Raw genomic sequence first — 25,414 nt, 5'->3', positions numbered from 1 at the left:
ACACACACACACACACGTCAACATAAGCTTGTGATCTCTCCATCAGAGAGTGCACTACACTGAAAATAACAAAAGCACAAATTGTTAAAAAAGTCGGGCTGTCTGACAAAATATTTACAGTGTCACAGAGGAAAAAAGATGAAACAGATGAAAGTTAAGATGTTTAACGCGACTGAAAATAAATATACAGCTTGTGACAACAGATCCTGACCTTTACTTGTCTGTCCAGAACATTCTTCATAAAGGCCACAGTGATTAGTGACCCTGCTTTACCAGTCTTACCTCTATTCCTGGCTCTGACCACATGGACATGTTCGAGCTTGGGCTAAACACCCTCAAAGCTCTGTTGTAAACAAATACTCATGATATAAATAAGAAATTAAATACAGTCAAAAAACATCTGTCCTATGGATATATATAGCATACACGTCTAAATATCACATTGTTAATTTGATTTTTTATTCAAAACAAAGAGATTCAGCAATTTTAGTGCAATAACACTTTGATTTTACTTGTGGCATTGTAGATCTGTTGAAGTTTCTCCAAGTTTTGTGTGATTAACCAGTTTTATTAAAGTTGAAGCAACTGAGAAAAAGGAGTGCCTCTAAGCTCTTTAAATGTGTTACCTTTGTATTCTATCTGTTTTCTTTTAATTTAATTAACAAAAGCAAAAAAAATATAAATAATTATTATATTATTTAAAAGCCCTTGCTACGTGTAATGTGTTAAGCTAACTGAGACTTGTTATAGCACTTGTACTGTATATCATTGCTCTTTTGTTGTTTTTGATTGCATCCATTGTCCTCATTTGTAAGTCGCTCTGGATAAAGGCGTCTGCTAAATGACTAAATGTCAATGTAAATGTCCATTGTTTTATCATTTATAAAAATGTTCTCATTACATGGGCTATTTTTCTAAATTATGACTTTTTGAAATTTTTCTTTGACATTTTGAGTGTGGATCTCATTATATTGTATATCACAGAAAAATACAACATATCATAATAATTGCTAGTGATTGAGCTAAGTTGCATGTGGTGATTCTAAAAAAAAAAAGTATATTTTGTATTTTTGTATTTTTAAATATATTTGTCAAAATAGCCTGTTTGACTAATAGGCTTGTGTTTTCAACAGCAGGATTGGCACAGTCACTTGGTGCTCAAACATCAGGTGGCAGAAACTAGGAGAAAGGTCGCTGGTGGTCACCTAAATATGATCTCTAGAATGTGGCCCACTATCAGCAAGACTAATGCTGGCTTTGCACCAGAACACTGTATGATAATGCTATTTATAAACGTATGTAGTGCCTGACCACAAAGAAAGCAGGCCTCTTTTAAGTGATGCATTTTGTCAAATGTCTGCAATAAAACATTTTAAAAAAAAGTTAAAATGGGAAAAGATTCCTTCACAGAATCTACTCAGCTTTGTAGTAAGCAAATCCTAGTATTTTATCATAATAATGAGCCGAATGGTTAATTATCTCTGGTAAATGCACATTCTGGGAACTAAAATATTAAACAGCTGAATGTCTGAGATGGTGAAATGAGAGATTAAGTATGTGGATGTCAACTTCTCTAGAACTGATTGCTCCACTGAGGAATGAAGCCTGTAGAAAATGACCCGTAGAGGTCAGCTTTTAGTTACTTATGCAGATCTTCAGGTTCAGGGAGTGACTCACTGCATTAAAAAGCACCATTTCTTGCAATACAAGGAATATTTCCAGTACAGACACACAATTCCTCTGAATATTTAACATTTTTATTTGCAATAAAAAAGGCCAAACATTTACAAATAAAAGTGTTAGTTCACCAATTTTTTTTTAACATTTGCTGATAATTTACTCGCCCTTAAACCATCCAAGATGTATCAGTTTCTAAACATCTTAATGATGGATTTCTTTCTTACAAACATGCAGCTTTTCACCTGACAAGATATTAACTACTGGAGTGGAGTGGTGTGGATTATTGTGGTGTTTTTATCAGATGTTTGGACTCTCATTCTGACGGCACCCATTCACTGCAGAGGATCTACTGGTGAGCAAGTGATGTAATGCTACATTTCTCCAAATCTGTCCTGATGAAGTAACAAACTCATCTACATCTTGGATGGCCTGATGGTGAGTAGATTTTCATCAAACTTTCATTTTTTTGGGTGAGCTAATACTTTAAGTCTCTGGAGTGAACTGCATGATAGGACTAATGAGAAACACAGAAACACATTGTATACGAATACACATATATAACACATACATTGTGTGAATAGCGTGTATCAAGTAATAGACACTAATGAACACTCACATACAGCTGAAAGGATTTTAAAGCAGCTTTTTTAAAAATTCTTCACTGCTGGTGGTAGAAACAAAGACTTCCTCTGTATACATGTGCATTCTGTCCAATTTTTTCTTGTTTATCAACAAAAATTGTGTCCTGTTCTTGCCTTTTCCCTTGAGCCATCCATCCTCTGTTCTTCTATGGAGAGCCCATCTATTTCCCTATGCTTTCATTCTTGCTCTTGACTCTTTTATCTGACCTTGCACTTCCCTTTGGGTCATTGATCTGTCTGTTCTTCATCTCCAGTCCATCATTGGCTACTGCATCCGCTTCCTCCGCTCTTCTCCCCTGTTGCTGCTTTCTTGCGTCTCTTGTTCAGTAAGGGGTTACTGGAGGCATCCAAGTCCTTAATCTTCACCTGCTCGTAATCTACACGCATGGTGGCCAATGCACTGGTTAACTCTTCCTACAAACCAAGAGACAAAGAGTAGACAGAATAGAGCACATAGTATAAAGTAAAAATAGTATAAAGTTATTTATATATATACAAATACATAATACATTACATTCACACCTGCAACCAATTACACCGACTGTACAACACCCATTAACATGTTATTCGGGGACGAGTATTGTTAGTGTTATCTCTGCTTAGCGACAGCTACTGTACGGAGCCAGTCCTGCTATTCTAGTCCTGTAAAGTTTCGCCTGTTTAGTCTTGTCGTATTTTCAGACATCTTGCCTGTCTTTGGATTATTCTCTTGCTCTGCTTTATTTGGACTCTGTTTGACCCTCGCCTGAACTATTGCCTGTGATTCAGATTACCCCTTTGGATTACCCTGTTTGGACATTGTTCACCGGAGATCGACCATGACTGTTTACTGGACTGCTCTTTTGTCTTGCACATGATATGCCTGTTTGTCAGTGTCCGACTCTTCCTGTTTTGTAACCACATCGTGAAATTAAGCTCTGTCACTTTCTCCATAGTGCTAAAATTAAATAACATTGTTTTATTATTTTATGCACTTATATATATTGCATATATAAAAAACAAATTAGTTTGCATTAGTATACCAAGTGTTATTCTATTTACACTACATATACAAACATAACTCGGTCTCTGCCTCTGTTTAAAGGGAATAACTAAAAATAAATTTGAATTAAAAATATATTAACAAAACCTGTAATTTTAGATGAATGATACTACTATTAAGTAACTCTGTTTTGTTATGTTATTCATAAATATTCAATATATATGTTAAATACATTATATTAAGATATATAAATTGCCACTAAAGCTACTTGAAATGAAATGAAAATGAACTGAGAGGAGTTGTTTTTATTCTGCTGTGTGGCTCCCCCTTGAGGATTCAGGTGGTATTACATAAAATAGTGTTACCGTTCTTCAGTGTCAGATATTACATGAAAAAAAAAAACAATAAAAAAAACACACACAAAACAAAGGTAAAAGTCACCTAAATGATATTTGGCCATTATTGTAAACAGGTAGTGTGATTATCTGACTGGGCAGAGCAGTCTGTGCTCACCTTGACCTCGTCCCACATCTCGCTGTCTTCTGTCAGCACTCGTGTGGTGTGGAGAGGCGTTTGGGGAACCACCATGGATTGCTAAAAGAAACATCTCAGTGTTGGATCCTTGTATATACAGAAAAACAAATATCTAAGAAAAACATTCAATAAGTTGAAATACTCACGTTGATCCAGGGGTGGTTCATGAATTGTTCAATGGTCATTCTTTCATTGGGGTCGGTCTTCAATAGCTGGTTAATCAACTGTTTGGCTGGAGGAGAAGAATATTATACATCCATAAGAGGAACATGACTGTTTTAGGTCCACATAATCTAGACCAGTGTTTTGAGCATTACAGACATGGCTGTTGGGTACAAAAATGTTGAGAAATACTGATCTACAGTAGATAGTGAATCATAGATAGTGTGGACATAACTCAAATCCAGAGTGGATTTACAAACACAGGCAGAATATTTGAGAATATTTACTCCAAATACGGTCTATACCAATCCATATGTTCCCTAAAAAAATTTAATTGAATTATAAACAACCATGAATGCATAAAACAGGTCCAGATGATTACACACAGTCATGGAGAGACATAGCGATCAAAAGAAAAGCAACACTGCCCTCTGGTGGTAAACAGGCAACATGACGTTTGACTGGGTGCAGAATAGACAAAAAATGCGTCTCACCCTCCTCAGATACTTCAGCCCACTCCGGTTTAGGAAACTCGTACTGGCCCATGCGAATGCGCCGCTTCATTCCTGGTGAAATAGCCTGTCCTGTGTTGGAGTAGAAAGGTGGGAATCCACACAACCTTCATGCAACAGAAAGAGGAACAAAGCAGTTTCAACTAGTTTATAATGACGTAGATTATAGCTTTTCATTACCACTTAAGGTAACACCAGGCAGAGTCGTTATACTCACAGGATGTACATGATCACACCCAAAGACCACATATCACATGATTTGTCGTATTTCTCAGGACCTAAAACCTCTGGTGCTGGAGACGCATGTAAAAAAAAAAAAAAAAAACACAAGTTTGCATTTATATACCAAGTGTTATTCTATTTACACCAGATAAACAAACAGAACTCAGTCTCTGTTTCTGTTTAAAGAGAGGTTCCTCTCATGATAGGAGTAACAATCATCTTACTGACCTACATAATACGGCGTGTAGCAAGGCGTCTGTAATGGGTTATGCAGTGTAGTCTCTTTAGCGAAGCCAAAGTCTGTTAGTTTGAGAACTCCAGTGTCTTCTTTACTATTGTAAAGCAGGTTCTCCGGCTGAGGAAGGAATAGATGCTCAAAATATAGTCAACAATGACACAAAAATAGACTGCAATATCCCAGTTTCCTGAAACTCTGACTTGAAAATAATATTATTTTCATTCTTATGGTAGTACTAGTAACAATCATCTGTTACCTTGATGTCTCTGTGTGCAATGTTCATGTTGTGCAGATACTGGATGGCTGTGCCGATGTCTCTCATGATCTCAGAGGCCTCTGCAGGTACAGAACAGAGGGAATCCAGTGTGACTTCTGTCTCTGATGCCATTTCATGATTATAGGTGTAATACAACAATGAACTTCCATTTTTTTACTATTCAGTTCCTGCCTCAAAATATAGGCAAGTGTTCTTAAAAAAAAATGAGTGACCACAACTACCTGCCATCTAATCTAGGGGTGTAAAAGTCTGCTTTTGTTTCTATTTCTTTTGTTTATGTTTCTGTCCAAAACCACAATACATAGTGATCCGTGAGAAACTTAAAATGTTACACCCCTACTAATAATAATCAAAATCATAACCATAATCATATTCATAACTTACTAACTAACCAATGGAAATTATATGAGGAAATAACCTCATCATAAATCTAACCATATTTATAGTTAATTAATAAACTGACTAACCAACAGAAAGTATATGGAGAATTATCAACCTCGTTATATTTATTGTTAACTAATAAACTATTTGATATTACATGGGAAATTAACTATTAATATTGCATGGGAAATTAAATAACTAACTTACCATGGGGAATTTATTGGAAATGATCCTCTGTGTTAAACAACTAAAGGGAAATTGCATGGGACATTAACTTCCTCTCCATATTCATAGTTAACTAACCATCAATTTAACAAATATTGGAAATGATCTTTCTCATCATATTTACTGTTAACTAACAAATTATCAACTAAATGAAAATGACCTGGTAAATTAACTTCCTCTGAATATTCAATCAACTGGCGCCTTAGAAGAGCTTAGGTTGGCCTAAATGTATGTGTGTGTTTGTGGCAATATACTTACACTTTTGCATGGTAGATTTCCTGTGTGTGTGTGTGTGTGTGTGTGCTAAAAAAAACACACAAAGACAGATAACCCACCTCGTTCCGTGAAGGCCTGGTCTCCTCTGACCTGAATTCTGCTGAAGAGCTCTCCCCCCTCCATACTGACACACCAAATACACACACACACACACACACACACACACACACACACACACACACACACACACACACACACACACACACACACACACACACACACACACACACACACCCACACACACACATTTTCTTATTACACAGCTTAATGCACAAATACACAATCACAATAAGCTGAGTTCCTTTCCCAGCTTAGTATGTGAAAACAACCACAACAACATGGCTTTATGGTTACAGAAATGATGTGAATCATATTATTGCCAAAATACCCAAAAGCATGAGGGAAACGGGAAATGAAGTCTAATTAAGAGATGGAAGATTTGTCTTTGTGAATCTCGGGCTATGAAAGTGTGCTGCTCTCACAGTGAGAGTGAATGAGACACTCTCAGACTGCTCAAGCACAGATAAACCACATCACAGCCATTTAATACAGCGTTTGATTAAACAGCATGGAATCAAAGTCTAAGATTTGTGGCTTTTAGTCCATGTCTATTAACTTTGAGTTTGTCTGTGTGAAAGCTTGCAGTCTTTTCTGGAAAATGAATGACTCATGTTGGACTACACCAATTCCTGTCTATTAAGATGTTCTCTAGAATGAGAATGTCCCAGTTCCTGAGTCTACTGGCATATGGCATTTAATATCACCCTGTAAGAAAAACAACAACACACTTTTAAAACAGCACATTTGTATGAAGTTTTTAAAGTCTTGTGGTTGCTGTTACTCATCACAATGCAGTCCAAACAAATGAGAATAAAATAAAAAATCCTTGAGATACAACTAAAGGAAAAGAGAAGTGAAACCTTCATTCAGAACAAGACTGTGACATCAGATCACATGGTATCACTGGGTGAAAAATACAGGGGAAAGAAACTCAGTTTTTTCTGTTGTCTTTAAGTCACTAGTCAAGGATGTTGACTAAAGAGCTGTACTATTTCTGGCAGCTGAGCATGATGGGAAATTATGTTTACCACTGACAGGACTGACCATTCCATAATTATGAGAAGACACTTTTTCCCACGATACATGTTTTCATAGAGGCTGAGGATCCGAACTATATGTGGCCCTCCAGATGCTCGCCAGTGCAGCTCCACTTCTCTCAGGGCTTTGGGACACTCGTACAGAATCTAAAGAGATCAGAACAAATATTCAGAGTGTCAGTTTTTAAAGTTTTAAAAAATCTATACACTACTGTTCAAAAGTTTGGATCAGTAAGGTTATTATTATTATTATTTTTTAATAAGAATACTTTTAATAATTATATATATATATATATATATATATATATATATATATATATATATATATATATATATATATATATATATATATATATATATATATATATATATACACACATACATGTAAAGATTAAATAATAAATATAATATAATATGTGACCCTGGAACACAAAACCAGTATTAAGTGTCAATTTTTCAAAATTTCTGAATAAATAAGCTTTCCAGTGATGTATGGTTTGTTATGATAGGACAATATTTGGCCGATATACAACTATTTCAAAATCTGATATCTGAGGGTGCAAATAGAATCGCAATATTGATAAAATCACCTTTTAAGTTGTTCAAATGAATTTTTAGAAATGCATATTACTAATCAAAAAATATGTTTTGATATATTTACGGTTGAAAATTTACAAAATATCTTCTTTTACTTTTTGGCATAAAAGAAATATCGATAATTTTGACCCATAAAATGTTTTTAAAGTTATTGCTAAAAATATACCCAGTGACTTAAGTGGTCCTTTTGTGGTCCAGGGTCATAATTTTATGTCTTAAATATATATTTTTCATCTTAAAACTGAATTGTATACAGACCACTTAAATATATATATATATATACATCTTTTTTTTTTGACATCATCTGTGGCCTTTTCACCTGTGGCAGCTGACAGCATGTCAAAGATGCTTAAAATGTTTTGAACCCGGAACATTCCTTTAATAAAATTCACCTGCTTTCCAACCGCTTCTTCACATCAATTCTATTTATATTTTGCAATTTACCACACAGAGTCAGTACAGAAAGTCCTGAACTGGTCTTTCTGTGTGTTCGTCCTTACTCTCTTACTAAGTGGGACATCAAACTCATGGCATGCACTGGAACATTGTGAGACCTTAACATTGCACATGTATCCCGTCAGAGTGTATTTTTGGGGCCTGAAAGCTGGCACTGCAGTGACACCCAGTGTAACTTCTTGGTGCCTTTTTAGTGTTTTGTGTCCCTTTCAGGCAACAAGACGTCTATGATCAACTGATACTTACAGCAGTAGTTTCATAAATAGTTTACTGTTGTATTTACAAAAGCAAGACTAGCTAGGTTTTTCTTCTATGGAACATGAAAGAAGATATTCTGAAGAGTATTCAAAAGTGTTTGTCCATTAAATGAAAGCTGGATATTGACTTTCACTGTATAGACAAAAAATAATTAATTTAAAATTAATTTAAATCATGAATTAATTAAAATTGTTGTGTTTATTACTCTCATTGATGTAAAAGCAGTTAAGGCAGATGTCACCACATAAAACAATCACTGTGCTCTATTCATCCACACACTAAAAAGTTACACTCTAAACACTAAAGTTTAGCAATTGTTTACAAGCAAGCGAACAGTAATGGGCTTCTGGTTTTAATTTCTATCAATTAAAGCCCAAAAGCAGTTTGAACCGCTTGCAGAGGCGTGAACTGCATGCAGTTTGATTTGACCCCCACCCACGTTGTTTCTGCAGTTAATAGTCAAAAGTTCACAATGTGTGTATGTGTGTGTGTGTGTGTGTGTGTGTGTGTTTATCTGAAAAAGAGATGTGTTGCGTTTGATTTCCAACTAACAGCAGCTAAAGGACAGTTTGAGTCATTTAACAGAGACACCCGTGGGCTGGAGCTTTAAGGACAGTTTTGCAAATGACTGACTGGAGCAACTTTTATAGTTCAGACCTGATTCAGAGATACAGGTACCACTTACAAAAAAACTGCTGTAGAATCACAGGGAAACAGACGTCAGGAAACTCCATTTACAACAATAACAGAACAGAAGCTGTGGTTGAAAGAAAACCACGAGAGTATCAGATAGCACACACACACAATAAATTACATGTGCATTGGTTTTGCTGCGTGAGCTTTATGGGTAATCTTGTAAAAGGAGCGACAGCAAATATGAATGTGAGAGCTGTCTGGTGCTAACAAACACGTTCACTTACAAAGAACCCTTATTAACAGTGTTTTCTAAGAAAAATACTATTAGTACTGTTCACTTACTTATTAAGGCTAAGTAAACTAGAAACTAGAAACATTGTTTAGTGATTTTGAAGTCTCTAATGATCACCAAGGCTCCAGAAAAAGCTAATTCAAAACTTTAAAATATTATTACGGTTTAAAATAATTGTTTCTACTTTTAAAAAATCTATTCCTGTGATGCAAAGTTGAATTTTCAACATCATTACTCCAGAATTTAATGTCACATGATCTTTAGAAATCATTTTAATTAGGGATGCAACGATACAATTTTTTCAGAACCGATCCGATATGAAAAAAAATTCTGAGCATCTGCCGATACCGATCCAATCCGATACATCACATTTTTTTTAAATCAATGTAGAATTTCTATACTTTTCTGTGTTGACCTGATCATTAAATCACAATCTACTACATATACACAACTTAATTTTAATGAAAAATAACAAATAAAAAAATATATAATCATAATCTATGTCAAAAATACCATTATGAACTAGGCTAATGGATAATTCAGCAGAAAAAGATACTCTAGATTCTAGAAAAATCACGGGTGCACAATAATTGTATAAAATCTAGTGAAATATTTTATTTACAAATAGAAGTAAATAAGTCTAAAATCTGGTAAATTGTTACACATTGCTCTTTTTATTGTTGTAAAATACATTCATGTAAATACAAAAATATACATTTATATAGAAATCTAAAAGACGTTTCTTTTAAATGTATAGCACAGTACTAAAGCCAGCAACAAATTATAAATAGGACAGATCAAGAAAGACTATTAATAAACTTTGATTGTTAGAAAAGTATTATAATACTAAAGGTGCCAATTAGAGTGGCACTGAGCGCTTATGCAAAATGATGAGCTTGAAACAACACGGAGTCACATTGTGCATTGTTCAGTTCTCTCTTCACAGCAGTTCAGTCAGTGTACTGTTTGAGTGCATGAATTACTCCAGGTTTTGGTTTATTTCGACTCAGAGCCTGAGGTAGTGCCAGCCAGGTTAAACTAGTGAATAATTTAAGTAATTTGTGAATTAATGCTTACTGGAGACGCAAACCAGTTCAAACGATTCAGTTCGATTTGGTGAACTTGTTCAATCGGTTCACTAAGAAGAACCAGTCAAATCAAATGACACAGTTTGATAGCTGAATGGAGGATGACAGACAGCGGCAGCGGAAAGAAGAGTTTATGTGAACTGAATTTAATGACTTCAATATTAATCTGCACCTCACATTGAACTATCAGCTTCAGAACACTTGAAATATAGTGCACAAAAACGTTTTGGTGCTTTATAATGTTATTGTGCCTTTCGTGGAGCTCAACAATAACACAGTAGTATACGCACAATATCGGATTTGGATCGGTCTCGATACCGGATCCGCAGAAAATACCAGTATTGGATCCGATACCAATCCCGAGTATCGGATCGATGCATCCCTAATTCTAATATAGTGATTTTCTGCTCAACAAACGTTTATTATTATTATGTTGAAAACATTGGTGCTGCTTAAAATTTTTCTGGAAGCTGATATATTATATATAAACTGATATTTTATATACTGTATTTTTCGGACTATAAATTGCACCTAAGTATAAGTCGCATCAGTCAAAAAATATGTCATGACGAGGAAAAAAACATATATAAGTTGCACTGGACTATAAGTCGCATTTATTTAGAACCAAGAGAAAACATTACCGTCTACAGCCACGAGATGGCGCTCTATGTTTTCAGTGTAGACTAGACAAGCACTGAGCAGCATAGAGCGCCCTCTAGCGGCTGGAGACAGTAATGTTTTCTCTTGGTTCATGTCAAATGAATTTTGATAAGTCGCACCTGACTATAAGTCGCAGGACCAGCCAAACTATAAAAAAAGTGTGACTTATAGTCATATACTTATAGTATATACGGTGTGTATATATATATATATATGGATATATAGATAGACGTATATTACTTACACAGTGAAGACTAATTCAATTACACAATGTATTTCTAATTTATTGTAATTTTTTTCCTATTGCTTTTAATTAGTTTCTTGTTCTTATTTCTTCACCAATTGTTTATGTATCTCCAGTGAGCTTGAGATTTATTTTTATTGTTATTTTCTTGTATTAATTTGATATTGACATTGGTGACAAGGATTATGAAAAATCTATGTTATCAAATCTTAATATAATAAAAACCTTATTAAAAGAAAAAATAACTATATCAAGATATATATCGTTATCGTGATATAACATTTCTCATATCGTGATATAAGATTTTGGTCATATTGCCCACCCCTACTTTACATTATGAGAGAAAACAGATATGACCATGTGCTTACAAATGAGTCACCTCTACTTTTGAGCCAGCTTTTTCAGTTCCACAAGTTAGGCCAGTAATAATATATACATAATTTCAAAATTGTATGTACCATGAAAGCAATCAGTTTGCTAAATTCACAGAAACATAAACAGACAATATATGCAACAGGCAGTTCATCAGCACGTCTGCAGGGATTGATTGCAGAATGCATGATGGCTATATTGACAGTTTTATCTTTATGACTGCATTTAATTTCCTGAGTCTACAGCCACAGAATAGAACAGTCTCAGTTAACTATGAGACAAGTCTATAGACTTCAGACTGGATTCTATTTAGTAAATAAGTTATATTCTTTTATATGAGTCATTAATTTGAATGAGATGGATAGGTTTTGTTTACAGATACCATCTAATGACAAGTTTATATATATATATATATATATATATATATATATATATATATATATATATATATATATATATATATATATTAGCTTATTTAAACTTTGAAATGACTTTTGTTTGTGTAGTCAGATCGATGCATTCAATATTTTGGGTAAAATAAAATCAATTCATTTAGATGTTAAGGGCCTTTTGTTGTCACAGTTATTGTTTTTAATTTATAATAGTAGTGAGTATAACCAGAAGGTTTCTGTGACCACAGTTTCCTTAAGAAACCTTAAAAAACCGAGTGGGGGATTACATTTTCTAGAAACCACTATATTTCGGTTTCAGCCCAGTAACGTTTAGAAATGTGTGGGGGTTTTGCATTCTGGACTGTCATTTGAAGTGGCTCAACTTGATTTACTGGAGGTCAGCGTCATCATAACCATCTCACGTTTGGTTCTTGGTCAAACAGAGACATGCATGAGTGTTTATATTACTTTCTGTGTTCGTCCAAGTCACATTTTATGATAACACGTGAAACATGACTCTGAAATGTCTAAAATAAGACTCTTGTAAAAGACACCACAGCGTTACTCAGCAGTCTACTTTATGAAAACTATTCTTATCTCATGCAATCTTATACTCTTCTTTATTGAGCCTGTTGTAAAAGATTAACTGACTACAAATCGGACAGAGTTCGAGTTTAATTCATAGGCCAGATTTTGCAAACTGCTCCAGCATAAAACTGAGGCTCCTACAATAAATTCACTTTTACAGACAACTTGGCAGCTCCTGAAGATTCGTCATACAGCTTTGTCACACTGCCTTCTCTGTTTCTCCCTTTGGGGGAAATAAATTTCATTCCCTCAGGAAACATCAAGCGGCTGGCTTCCAGATAAACCTTGCGGCACACTCAGAAATATGCCAGGATTGAAAAAGGCTCAAACCTGAACAATGGCTGGATCCTGAACGTAGAATCAGTGTGGAAAGATGAACTCAAACACTGAACAGTGAGAGTGGCAGTGCCAGGGCTGTAATATGAACCAGTCCAGCATACGGTAGCTCACAGCACAAGAGGAACACTGAAAGACCATTGAACAGGGCTTACACATCTTGTCTTTGACATTTCACCATCATGTTGCTTTATTCAATTATAATAAATACTGTTAAACATGAAACAAGGTTCTGATTTTGCCTTATTCGCAGTCTTATTTTTTTTGTTATAAAAAACATAATTGTCCAAAAATGATATTATTATTATTATAATTATTATATATATTTAAAAAAACAATTGATGTAATACTTATATAGACAGAAATATGTTACAAAAACATAAGCTGGGTGGTTGCCACAGAAAATCTGCATTTTTAATTGTATTGAAAAATATATATATATATATAATTTATATTTTGTTCATGTTAAAAAATTCAACAGTCCGTCAATTGTTCTTTACTGAACTGTATATATTATGTAGAGAATTGAGTCCTACAAAACATAATTGTCATGTGACCCTGGACCACTAAACCAGTCAAAAGTAGAACAAGTATATTTGTATCAATAGGCAAAAATACACTTTTGAAAAATACACTGCATGGGTCAAAATGATCAATTTTCTTTTTAAGCTAAAAATCATTAGGATATAAAGTAAAGATCATGTTCCATGAAGATATTTTGTAAGTTTCCTACCATAAATATAAATATATCCAATATGCATTGCTAAGAACTTCATTTGGACAACTTTAAAGAACATTTTCTCAATATTCAGATTATTTTTTTGCACCCTCATATTCCAGATTTTCATATAGTTTTATCTCAGCCAAATAATGTCCTATCCTATCAAATCAATAGAAAGCTTTCAGAAGATGTATAAATCTCAGTAAAAAAAACAAAAAAACAACAACCTTATGACAGGTTTTGTGGTCCAGGGTCACACACATACTGTATGTGTAATACTGTACATAATTAAAAATTAGCTAAAACATCTTCGAAAAAAATTAATCTGAATATTTCCTTTATATTACAAAATATGTTGTAGACCAACACACTACAAACTAAACTCAATCAAGGGATCAAGAACCACCACTGCACTGGACTATATATACAGGGTATAGACTTTGTAATACAGAAACCCAGTGGCAGGCTGATAAATATATCTCATGGGTTTGATCAGACATTAAGATATATCTTCCTTGTTGGCAGCCGTTCAATTCCAATATGGGAAATCAAGAGTGAATTAAATGAATTAGATTTAAGGGTTGGCTTCTGTCCAGCTAAAGTGGATTAAACAGCACCTATACACTCACATTCATTACACTTAGCCATCAACATGCTACCTAATTAAATGCCAGCCAAGATGGACAGCTCTGCCCTATTCCTGTTTACCCTGTGATTAAAAAGGATAAAAGAGGATATTGAGCAATAAATTACTCCTAAATGAGTCAGGTCAGTTGGATTTTCACTGTGGTCCAGCACACTGAGATTCATTTAGGATAGCACAATAAGCATCAAAAGAGCCTCATTTACATTTTCCCATGCCATTTTCATAATAATAGGCACTGCCCAAAGAGATATTTGGGATGGTACTGTGTGTCAATTGAGTGTAATGGAGTCTGTTTTTCACCACGGCTCTGTGTGATATTCAAATCCTGACCCTACAAGAGACACTGAATGTGTATCTCAGGCCAGCTGCTGTTTAAGCCTGGTTAGATATCTTCCACTAAGTTGTAAAACAGAGAGAACAGGTGCAATCCAGACTTGCCAAATCAGACGGCCTGACAAAACTACTAGTGGACAGGGAAGTTTATAAATTCTTATTGCTTCACAACACAAAAACATGAGCAGAAGAACCATTACCTGACAGTTTGCTTAACTTCCTCCTACACTTACAAGTCCATGTTTTAATAATTGAGACTATAGGCAAATTTCCCATTCATTTATTAAATTTGAATGTATATATATATATATATATATATATATATATATATATATATATATATATATATATATATATAGCCTACACACACACACACACACACACACACACATTATATATATATATATATATATATATAGCCTATACACACACACACACACACACACACACACACACATATATATATATATATATATATATATATATATATATTTATATATATATATATATATTCAGACATTCAAACACATAGAGACAGTGAAGAAAAGCAAATTAACTGTTTTCTGTGACATCAGATGTGAATACATAATTAATTACTCTCTTGATTAGAAAGCAAAACTCCTGTGGCTCAAGCAACACCTGCAGCAAGTTCATTAGAAAATTTTACTTGATTTGAAACTTTTTTTCTTCAAAGCTTTCATACTGACATGGACTTATATATATTATATATAATATTTGTCAGCTAACAAAAAACAGTAACATTCCTTGACTTGAATTAACAATTCACCTGAATTTTTTTTAAATTCCCTGATATTTCTGAAAGTTCCATTACTCCAACACTTATACTTTTTTCTAGATTTAAAAAAAATATATGGTTCATTTTAATAGGCTATTTTACGTTAATGTTAATTATTTTTTGGACTTCTTAACGTTTAGAGGTGTAAAGACTGGTTCTGAAACAAAACCACTATTCTGCATGAGGTTAACAGCGTTCATTTGCCGAGAAATATGTATTGCACGAGTTGAGTCAACTCTCCCATTATATCCCCATTACAACATGTGTGTGTAATTTACCTTCAGCGCGCACTTTTGTCCGGTTTTCTTGTTATAGCACTCTACCACTTTGCCGTTAACACCCAGACCCAACACTTGACTTGAGACCTTGTAGTCCTCGGTCACGGCATGACGCTTGATTTCTAGCTTGGGATAGACGGGCAGGGGCAGGGGGACCTGAGTGGAGCCGGGGTCTGTGGTCTGACTCTCCGGGTGAGACGCGGCGCTCTCGCTCGCTTCTGTCTTCTCGCTTTGCGTTTCAGGCTTTGGCTCGGACGCGTCCGCTTTGTCCGTTTGAGGCTTTCCATTCTGGAGCATCTTTCAATACAGGCGAAATTAAGCTATCAAACACTCAACGTGGCTCAAGAGGGTCCTTTAAAATCCACAGATAAACTATCCGCGCGCTGTCACTGAGTGACGCTGCTCCGAAAATACACTGCTGATGAATTCCTGATGACTGACGGTTACAAGATTACAGCACATTTACCAGCATTAGGCCACTTATATTCAGATACATATAAATAAAATGTCAGTTTCAACATCACCAGGAAGTTTATCATAAATAAAGTTGAAATTCCCTTATTTGAAGGCTTAGTTTGTCCATAAATTATAAAAACAAATTCGAAAACAGGGTTACCAAATAATAGAAGTCATATTCACGTTGAGTAGAAAAGGTCCCATCTGAAAGTGTCAGAAATGAAAAAAGAAAGTGTGGTTTGCCCTGCGGAGTTCCCGTCATTGACTGTATTGCCGCGGTGTGTGAGTGTCGGTGTGTGTACGCGCATTCACTTGGGGTCAGTTTCTTCGCGGAAGAGCGAGCTGCCGAACCGCTTCTTAAAGGAGACGCACACCTTTAGAAATGAAGTGAGTAAGGCAATATTGCCGTTAGATATTACTGAGACACCGAGACTGTCTGCATTGATCATAATTTAAAGTCATGCAAACACCAAAAAAATGTTAAAATAATTTTTATTATGGTCTGTCTAATTTACTGAAGTGTTATGATTGTTTTATTGTCAAACTACACACGGAAACGATTAAAGGATAGAAAAATGGATCAAAAATGATCAAAAATTAAAATTATGTTGTTAAACATTTACCCTCATATAATTCCAAACAGAAAGATATTCTGATTAAATCCAAGTGCTTTGGCAACGATATTAAGGAATGCAACTGGCATGTACACGTCACCGTGATTTAAGACATGTTCCTGGATCAACATCTTTTGATGATCTTGGATCAACATTATTTTCCAAAAATATAGACTTAACCCAATCTCTTACCCCTAAACCTATCCATAAGTTATTCCTGAAATCAGGGGGAAATGATAGCTCATATAAGCACCTAACCCTTATTGTAAGCCTAAAACAGATATTTCCTGAAAAGGTAGATCTCAACTCTGATTGAAATGTTGCTTCAGGATCGACAAGGATGTTGAACCAGGAACATGTTGTACCTGTTGAAATCATGCTCACCGTTCATGGCCCAGAAAGTTAGTACGGAAATTGTTAAAACAGTCCATGTGATATCAGTGGTTCAACCTTAATTTTATAAAGCTACAAGAATACTTTTTTGTACAATGAAAATACAAAATAATGACTTTATTCAACAATTTCTTCTCTTCCATGTCAGTCTTTGATGGGAGTTCATGACAGTACCAAAGTATTCTCTTATTTCATAAAATTAAGGTTGAACCACTGATTTCACATGGACATTTGGACTTGTCTTTTGTAATTAATTTGACAATTTTAGGGTTAGCGATATCTTTATCTTATCTTATTACTTATGTGAACTAATTTCGGTTTATTTTTTATCTACTATTTATTTATCTGTTTTTATTAGTTTTCATAGCAATATCTAGCAACACTGCCAGAACTTAAACTGATAGTAATTAAAAGTGTCCATAGACATGTTATTGCTAACAGGATACCACATTCGGTAAGGTAAATGCAAAAAAAAAAAAAAAAAAAAAAAAGGAAAGGGAAAAAAAAGAAGAAAAAATACACATCATGACAGTATCCTTCAGAAGCGTAATCAATGCTATCAAAACAGTAGCATAGCACTAGTGCAGGGATCTGTAGAACAAGTATGTTACGTCTATGCTATATCATATTGTAGTTACATTTTCATAAATTCATGGCAACAACATTAGATTAACATTAAGGGCATTAGACAATGTTATCATCTATGAAGCAATGGTTGCTGAAACTATATGAAAACTATAACAGTAATAGGCCTATGTATTGTTGAATGAATAATAAACAACTGATAAAATTATATACCCCAAACCTAAAGTAATGATCCAATGTGATATAATTTAACAATACTAATTTCTCTAAAACAGAGAAAACATCTTTCACAAACATCTACATGTCTCTTTTAAAGTGTTTAGTGTGTATAATAAGTTGTATGTGGAGTTTTCACAGTACAATTCCCTTCCAGACAACCATGCACATGGACTATTTTAACAATGTCCTCACTACCTTTGTTGGCCTTGGACGTGTAAGTTGCATTGCAGTCTATGGAGGGTCAGAAAGCTCTCTTAATTTGTATGTTCAAAAATATCTTAATTTGTGTTCCGAAGATGAACAAAGCTCTTATAGGTTTAAAAGGACATGAGGGTAAGTAATAAATGACAGAATTTCCATTGTTGGGTAAACTATACCTTTAAAATATTTTTCATAAAAAAGCTAAAATAACACAAAATATACCCATAAGATGAAACTTAAATTTAAATGAAATTTAAATGTTGCCTTTGCAACTAAAACTAAAAAAAAAAAAATAATAAAAAACTAATGAAAATGACAAAACAAAAAGTACATAACAAAATAACTGAAACGCTAAAATGAAAATAGAAGTAAAAGGAAAAGAAAATTCTAAATATGAATAAATACTACAATATACTGCCATAGTAATATGCTAAAATATTAATTAATATGCCATATATATTGCATGATATCATTGCTTATGGGTGGAGTTAATTTTTTCTGGTTTGCGTGAGTTCCCCCAGATTTAGTACAACACCGCATCCATGCATAAAACTGTTTTATTACCACATTGAAAAACTTAGTAGTCATCTCTAAACACTGACTGACAGTGTTTGCAGTGTAACAGTGCTTTTTTTATCAATCTGTATTCTTCCAATTTTGCTTCAAGCTTTTATGTGTGTATGAATAAGGGTTTGTGTATAAGTCTAGTAGTCAAGAGCGCAGATCAAGGCCACACCCCGTTTGATCCAGTGCCCTTGGGTACAATCTGTGGGCAGCTCAACTGCAATTACATAGTTAGTTGAGTGCCCGGTGGTAGAGAGAGTTCCTGTGGGGGAATAAAAAACAATACTTTGTAGATCTCTTGTGGAAAAATAAAAAAAAATTGTCACATAAATCACAATGACTCCACGGGATGAACAGTAGTGAAACATTAACAAAAGAGTATTTCACAAAGAAATGCTCTTCAAATTGCTCACCAGCACGGGTAAGAGTTTTGTAGATAGGACACATGTAGATTCCAGACTGAGGGGGCTTGCGGTTGGGAACGGGTACCATCCAGATAACAGCCATCTCTGTGTAGAGCTCTTTGGGACGGGATTCAGTAAGCTGGCCTGTTTCTGAATCCCAGCGTGCCCCTTCAAGATACAGACCGTGGATGAAGCAGCCGAGGTCGGGCCTCACAGTCAGCTCTGCTACTGCTTCTTTCATCACCTAAACGAGGGTTCAGACAGAGGAAATCAAAGAAAACTGCTAAAATAATGGTTCCTAAAAAAATATACACATCATGTTGTTTAGATATGCAACAGAACATCCTATTCCAATGTTTGACCTTCTCAGGTATGCCATACTTCTCTTAATGGTCTATCAAATATCAAGCTTGCTTTGAGAGCCTAATATGGAAACATAGTTGAGGCTTCAAATTGCATTACACAGAGTTTAATGCAAGAAAGCCTTGCCGCTGAAAGCAAATTATGCACCTTAAAGTCAAAAGCAATGGTGTCAATAGAGACCGAAGCTCGTCGGGCAAAGTTCTGCAGGGTTCCTGTGAGGAAGGCTTGGGGGAAGAAGAACCCACTGATCCAGAAAACAGCAGGAACGCCATGTGAAATCCAGTTCTGCAAATAGCTTATACGCTGAACCAGATCAGACACCCAGGAAGCCAACGGCTTAAGAGATGGATATGCCTTGGGAGATATTAAAAGAAGAATATAATGCTTCGCATTCAAATATATAAAATAAGTCTAAGCCCTCAGTAGTCAGAGTGCTAATTCTGATTTGAGTTACAAACACAAGAGTGTTTGCATAGTCAAGACATAACAAAAACACTCATTCCACAAATTCAGTGCATGTCTTGCATGGTTAACATTTACAAGAGTCTTGCCTTGGCCTTCCATAGTTCTGGAACAGCGTTGATGAACAGACTGTTAGACATCAGCTCCAGTTCAGATGACATAACCACCAAACCCTTCAAAGCCTTCACCAGATCACTGAGACTCTGGGAAATCACTGATAACAACTTATTGTATCTGTGAGAGTGATAGAGAGGTGCATTTTTAGAGTGTATGTGTTTTTTAAACATACGTTATTAAATATACACTATCTGTAAGATTTTTCAATGTTTTTGAAAGAACAGTTATAGTAATACTGTTAAATATTATTGAAATTCAAAATAACCATTTTCTATTTTAATAGATTTCAAAATGTAATTGATTCCTGTAATGGCAAAGCTTAATTTTCCGCAGCATTACTCATCATTTTATGTATAGAATGTTAGATGTATAGAAAGTAGAGCATAATTTTCTCGAAACTGAAAACTTACCTTATAACCTCCTGAACCAGGACCGTGTTCATAGATTCTTCATACATCACTGGGTATTTATTCATGACCTCCTGCACATTAATGAGACTGGGAATCTTCTCCACAATCCCCTCCACAATTTCCTCTATGATCTTAATGTGTAGAGGAGAAAAGAGAGTGTGCATTATACCTAAAATGCCTATGCATTTTACTTCACTGGTGTTGAACACAAACAATAATAATTGCAGCATTGCAACTACAATAAAAATTAAATGCACGGCTGATTAAAATGCTGCAAAGCCATGTGGGCTTCTACAACTATAGATGATCTGTTTAGGTTAAATGTGTTTTCACTACTTTTAAGAGGACACTGAAGAGCACTGTCTCATGCAAAACAGTGTGACTACACATACAATAGTCATATGCGCTACTATTCAAAAATTAAGAGTTTGGTAAGAATTTTTAAAGTCTCGTGTTCACCAAGACTGCAGTTATTTGATTAAAAATACATAAAAACTGAAATACTGTGTTTTATTGTTAACATTATATTTTAAAGCACCTATTTATTATTTAAATCTATTTTAAAATGTGATTTATTCTTTTGATGGCAAAGTTGAACTCAGTTTATAAACTTGTATAAAAAAATTCAAATAAATGTATGTAGAATCAATATGACGCATACCTCATCTCTGGACTTGCCTCCACTGGCTGCTGCTCTGGGCTGGAGCTTCACTAAAGTTCCCAGCAGAGAAAATGTCTCATTTTGTGCAAAGCTTATGTTGGCATTGTCATGGAGGCCAAAAATCTCTGGTGAGTCGTTAATTGGTAGGCCACGAAAGTATGTCAAATAACCCTACAAAAAAACAAACAAGCATTAGATGTATTGCATAACTCTAAACATAACAGAACACAAGCTAAATCTTAAGCCTGTGAAGGAAAACATTCCTTTTGCACTGATATGAGTTCAGCTTTATTGTTGTTTCCTAATATCTGAGGTAAAGAGATATCAGTTCTGGACCTTGACATTGTTCTCAGTGCTGATTTGTCTGTATTCTCCAGAAGGAGAGTAAAGGTGTTTAGGGCCCAGGACAGCGGGGCAGTAGAAATCCTCCAGAATGTTTAGGATGCAGCGGCGATCCCAGTTGTCTGTCACGCGACCCCCATAGTTTATTTCCCCTGCAGTATACTTCAGAACCTAAACAGCGAGGGAGAGAGAGATCAGTAAGATTTGTGAGTGTTGCTTCCTTTGTACAAACAAAAACGCTACCAAATATAGATGTTCTGGAATTGTTTAAAATGGCATATTAATAGTCACCCAATATATGTTTAATCAGCTAAGGATATGCACAAAAGAAGGGAAATATTGTGTGAAATATTGAAACTGTGTGTGGCAAGAGAACATCTGGATTTGCCTTATATGGGATGTCCTGATACTCATCCAGGAACATTTTCAGCTGGCTGAGGCAGATTTGCAGGTCCCCATCCGTAAACTCATATGGAATGTTAAATCCTAGTGGGCCGAATTTCCTCCGCTCAATAGCATTCCCATGGAAAAGGCACAGAGACAGGAGGAGAGCCTTAAACTCTGCTGCCTGCCAAAAAACATGCAGAAAAAGATTAAGAGAACTATATTTAATAATAAACATAAATGAGAAAGATATGTAGAATTTGAACCAGACACACAACTATTTGATACATTTAACAAATAATATCTAACGCCTCCTCATTTAACCAAAGGGTCTATGGACCCTTCCCCCAAAAAGGAAACTATTACCTCAAAATGGACTGACCAGGTCTCTGGTTCCCTAGCAACCAAAAGCCCACTATTTGATAACACTAGGTTCACGACGCCCCAGGAATGTGGCTAAGCAACCTATGTGACACATTCGTTTTATAAGAATCTTAAAGATTCTGCTCTTGAACCCCCCAATCTAATTTCATATGCAAGACACCAGACTAGAGACTTCCCTCCAAAAGGTACCATTCCTCACTGGCTCACTCAAATCCTGAGGGTATGACATCATCCCCCTATATAGATCACTGATCACCAGATCAGGGCGGTTCTCTTAGATTCGGGAATTCCAGGAGAAGATGCTGAGCTAATAGCTCTCAAAACCACACTAAGCTTGTGCCAGGCTTCGGCCTTGACTATTCATTCATCAAGATCCTCTGATTCAAACTGGTCTTATCAACTCACTTCAGCAGAGACCAACTGGAGCCCCAAAGTGCATCAGGACTCTTTATCAAACAGGCGTGACTTACAAGTATCAAACACAGTCTTATTAATTGATACATTAAGTAGCATATGCACCTTTTACAAAGGAATATCAAATTGTACCATAGCTCCATGTCTTTATTTCTCATCTCTTTACTGCTTAAGCTTTAACCCTTTTTCCTATGCCAACTGTATGCATGTGGGTGTGTGTGTTAGACAAGTATGAGTGTTTATGTAGTTAATAAAGTCTTAGTTGTATCACGCTTGAGGTTGTTCATTGTTTGCTCATAACTGAAGTCCCTAATCATGCAGATTTTTGCTACATGCTCTGAGTAGTATTGTACAGTAAGAAAGTTATTTTCCTTAACCAGGAAATTAAAGTTCTTAGAATTGACAGACAGTTGACACTGAGAGGTCAAGTAAAAACTTGCAGCGGATCTAAATATTTATAATTTATCATAACCAGTTATGATTGATTATTCATATTTCCCCCTTGAGCTGATTCGTAACAGATATGATATAATATTTTTACATTTACAGATACTAGCGTTTTTTTTTATTTAATTTTATTTTTTATATTGTTTATTAAGCAAGGATGCATTAAAGGGTTAGTCCATCCAAAAATGTTAATTCTGTCATTGATTACTCAGCGTCATGTTGTTCAACCCTTCATTCCGTGTAGCGCAGCTGACACAGAACAGCAAATACCGTTCACGTTCAGTGGATATTCTCCAAAATGGCACCAGGGTGACACGGAGGAGATGCATTGTTGAATTAAGTAATTATTTTATTTTATCGTTAACAAAAAAAGTATTCTCGCAGCTTCGTAAAATTACAGTTGAACCACTGATTTCACATGGATTATTTTACTGATTATTTTAGCTGTATCTGATCGTGTAAGGGCCCTTCCCTAACGAAAAGAAAATATATTTACCAATATATTTCTTAAAATATATTGTGATATATTGTAATATATTATTTTCCCTTTTTATTTTCTAATATGTTATATATTTGAATACATTTAATAATATATTGATGATACATATGTTATATAATATATTGCAAAATATACAAATGATTGCCACTTTCAATATATTGCAATATATTGGAAAAAAAAAATATATATATATATAAGAATATATGCCTAATATATTACATGATATTTTCCAATATACTGCAATATATTTTTGTTTCATAAGGGTTGCTGTCTGTGAGAGGATGCATCAAAAATATCTTAATTTGTGTTCAGAAGATGAACAGAGGTCTTATGAGTTTGGAACAACAGTGGGTGAGGAATCAATGACGGAATTTTATTTTTGGATGCACTATCCTTTAAACTGACTAAAAGCAAAAACATTTATATTTTAAATAAATGCTGTTCTTTTGAATTCTTATTTATCAAAGACTATTGGGGGGAAGGGGTGTTAATAGTTTTGTCCAAATAAATGCAGTCTTGGAATTCATCATAAAAAAATATAGCTATAATCCTAATTAATATGACATATTTTTTTCTCAACATAAAAAGACAAAGAAACCTTGCTTATTTTCAACAGGTACCTTAGTACAGGAATTGATGAAATCATCAGTGAGACTGCCGTAGGTCCTCAGGAGATTGGCTTTAATGCCTCGTGGTGGTTCTATGGTCATCTTGGAGCCATTCTGCAAAATTGAGACTGGAAACTTGTTGCTGGGAAGACTAGTAAGCCAAACACGGAAGTCCCGATTAACCTGCAATACAAACAAGTATTTCTGTATATTTAAATGAACTCTTTCTTTTGAAAGAAAAAAAAAAACAATGAATGGAACCAAGATGAATATATTTAATCAAACAGCCAATAAAAAACTAAAATAGCTATTAAGGTGTGTCGAACTTTGTCAGGATCGATGTTCTCGATGAGTCTCTCCAGAGATGGCATCCAGCTTGGAGCGAGGTGGCAGTTCTGGAAGAAGACCCATTGTCCTTTCTCCATGGCGCTGTGCATCATGGCCTCAGCACTGGGGCCCTGACATACAACCAATGCTGTTAGCCCAATATAGTCAATATACTAAGATATATGCAGATATAGTGTCTTGTGATGTGTCCATTATTACTCACTTGTTCAATCCATTACTAATGCTTACACAATGCATAGCAGGTGAGTAAAAATATGCACTGCAAACCAGGTATGCGTGAAACAGGCGCAAGTCTGACTATACATTTATTACATCAGTTTCCTCATATGTTTATCTCTGGATGTTTTGTGTTCTGACCTGTCCTTGGCCAAGGGAGATGGCGGTCATCTTCTTTGAAAACTTCATGACCTCTGCAAACTTATAGAGGTCAGCAGCAGGGTCGGTACCAGGAGAAAGCACAAAAATGAGAGCGGTGGAAGGAGACGAATCTTTAAACACCACAGACAGGTCTGATGTCTGAGAGACAAGAGAAACATGGTGGAATGAGAGAGATGACAAATCAAAACCAAAAACAGTGAGTCATACAGAAAAACATTATTAGTATGACTAAAAGAATATG

The 25,414-nt window shown here is 35.0% G+C and overlaps 2 protein-coding genes across 4 annotated transcripts in view; both read right to left on the bottom strand.

The window, feature by feature from the left end:
- Positions 1 to 1,741: 1,741 nt before the first annotated feature.
- Positions 1,742 to 16,685, bottom strand: LOC113110933 (MAP kinase-activated protein kinase 2-like). The gene is made up of 11 exons (XM_026275223.1): positions 16,537 to 16,685; positions 15,921 to 16,217; positions 7,235 to 7,374; positions 6,190 to 6,254; positions 5,228 to 5,307; positions 4,962 to 5,088; positions 4,729 to 4,804; positions 4,494 to 4,618; positions 3,984 to 4,069; positions 3,817 to 3,897; positions 1,742 to 2,735 (listed from the first exon to the last, which is right to left on the bottom strand). Exons 1-11 carry the CDS (start codon positions 16,636 to 16,638, stop codon positions 2,580 to 2,582), a joined length of 1,335 nt encoding a protein of 444 aa, XP_026131008.1. The 5' UTR covers positions 16,639 to 16,685; the 3' UTR covers positions 1,742 to 2,579.
- A 2,242-nt stretch (positions 16,686 to 18,927) lies between these two features.
- dnah1 (dynein, axonemal, heavy chain 1) overlaps positions 18,928 to 25,414 on the bottom strand; it is a 36,549-nt gene continuing 30,062 nt past the window's right edge. For all 3 annotated transcript variants that reach the window (XM_026275221.1, XM_026275220.1, XM_026275222.1), the window contains 11 exons: positions 25,153 to 25,311; positions 24,774 to 24,905; positions 24,460 to 24,630; positions 22,100 to 22,279; positions 21,706 to 21,882; positions 21,370 to 21,540; positions 20,709 to 20,839; positions 20,271 to 20,415; positions 19,867 to 20,073; positions 19,366 to 19,600; positions 18,928 to 19,214 (listed from right to left, as the gene is read on the bottom strand). In XM_026275221.1, coding sequence (XP_026131006.1) covers positions 19,093 to 19,214; positions 19,366 to 19,600; positions 19,867 to 20,073; positions 20,271 to 20,415; positions 20,709 to 20,839; positions 21,370 to 21,540; positions 21,706 to 21,882; positions 22,100 to 22,279; positions 24,460 to 24,630; positions 24,774 to 24,905; positions 25,153 to 25,311 — 1,830 coding nt within the window. In that variant the 3' untranslated portion in view covers positions 18,928 to 19,092. The remainder of the gene's footprint in view (positions 19,215 to 19,365; positions 19,601 to 19,866; positions 20,074 to 20,270; positions 20,416 to 20,708; positions 20,840 to 21,369; positions 21,541 to 21,705; positions 21,883 to 22,099; positions 22,280 to 24,459; positions 24,631 to 24,773; positions 24,906 to 25,152; positions 25,312 to 25,414) is intronic.

Source organism: Carassius auratus, chromosome 11 (assembly GCF_003368295.1).
Source record: "Carassius auratus strain Wakin chromosome 11, ASM336829v1, whole genome shotgun sequence".
Taxonomy (NCBI): domain Eukaryota; kingdom Metazoa; phylum Chordata; class Actinopteri; order Cypriniformes; family Cyprinidae; genus Carassius; species Carassius auratus.
This window is presented reverse-complemented; position numbering and strand designations above follow the sequence as displayed.

Coding starts and splice junctions, on each gene's coding strand:
- LOC113110933 (XM_026275223.1), bottom strand. CDS start 16,638: ATGACGGGAACTCCGCAGGGCAAACCACACTTTCTTTTTTCATTTCTG. Junction 5,089..5,227: donor TTGCACACAGAGACATCAAG/GTAACAGATGAT, acceptor TTCCTTCCTCAG/CCGGAGAACCTGCTTTACAA. Junction 4,070..4,493: donor GGCTGAAGTATCTGAGGAGG/GTGAGACGCATT, acceptor CTTCTCCTCCAG/CCAAACAGTTGATTAACCAG.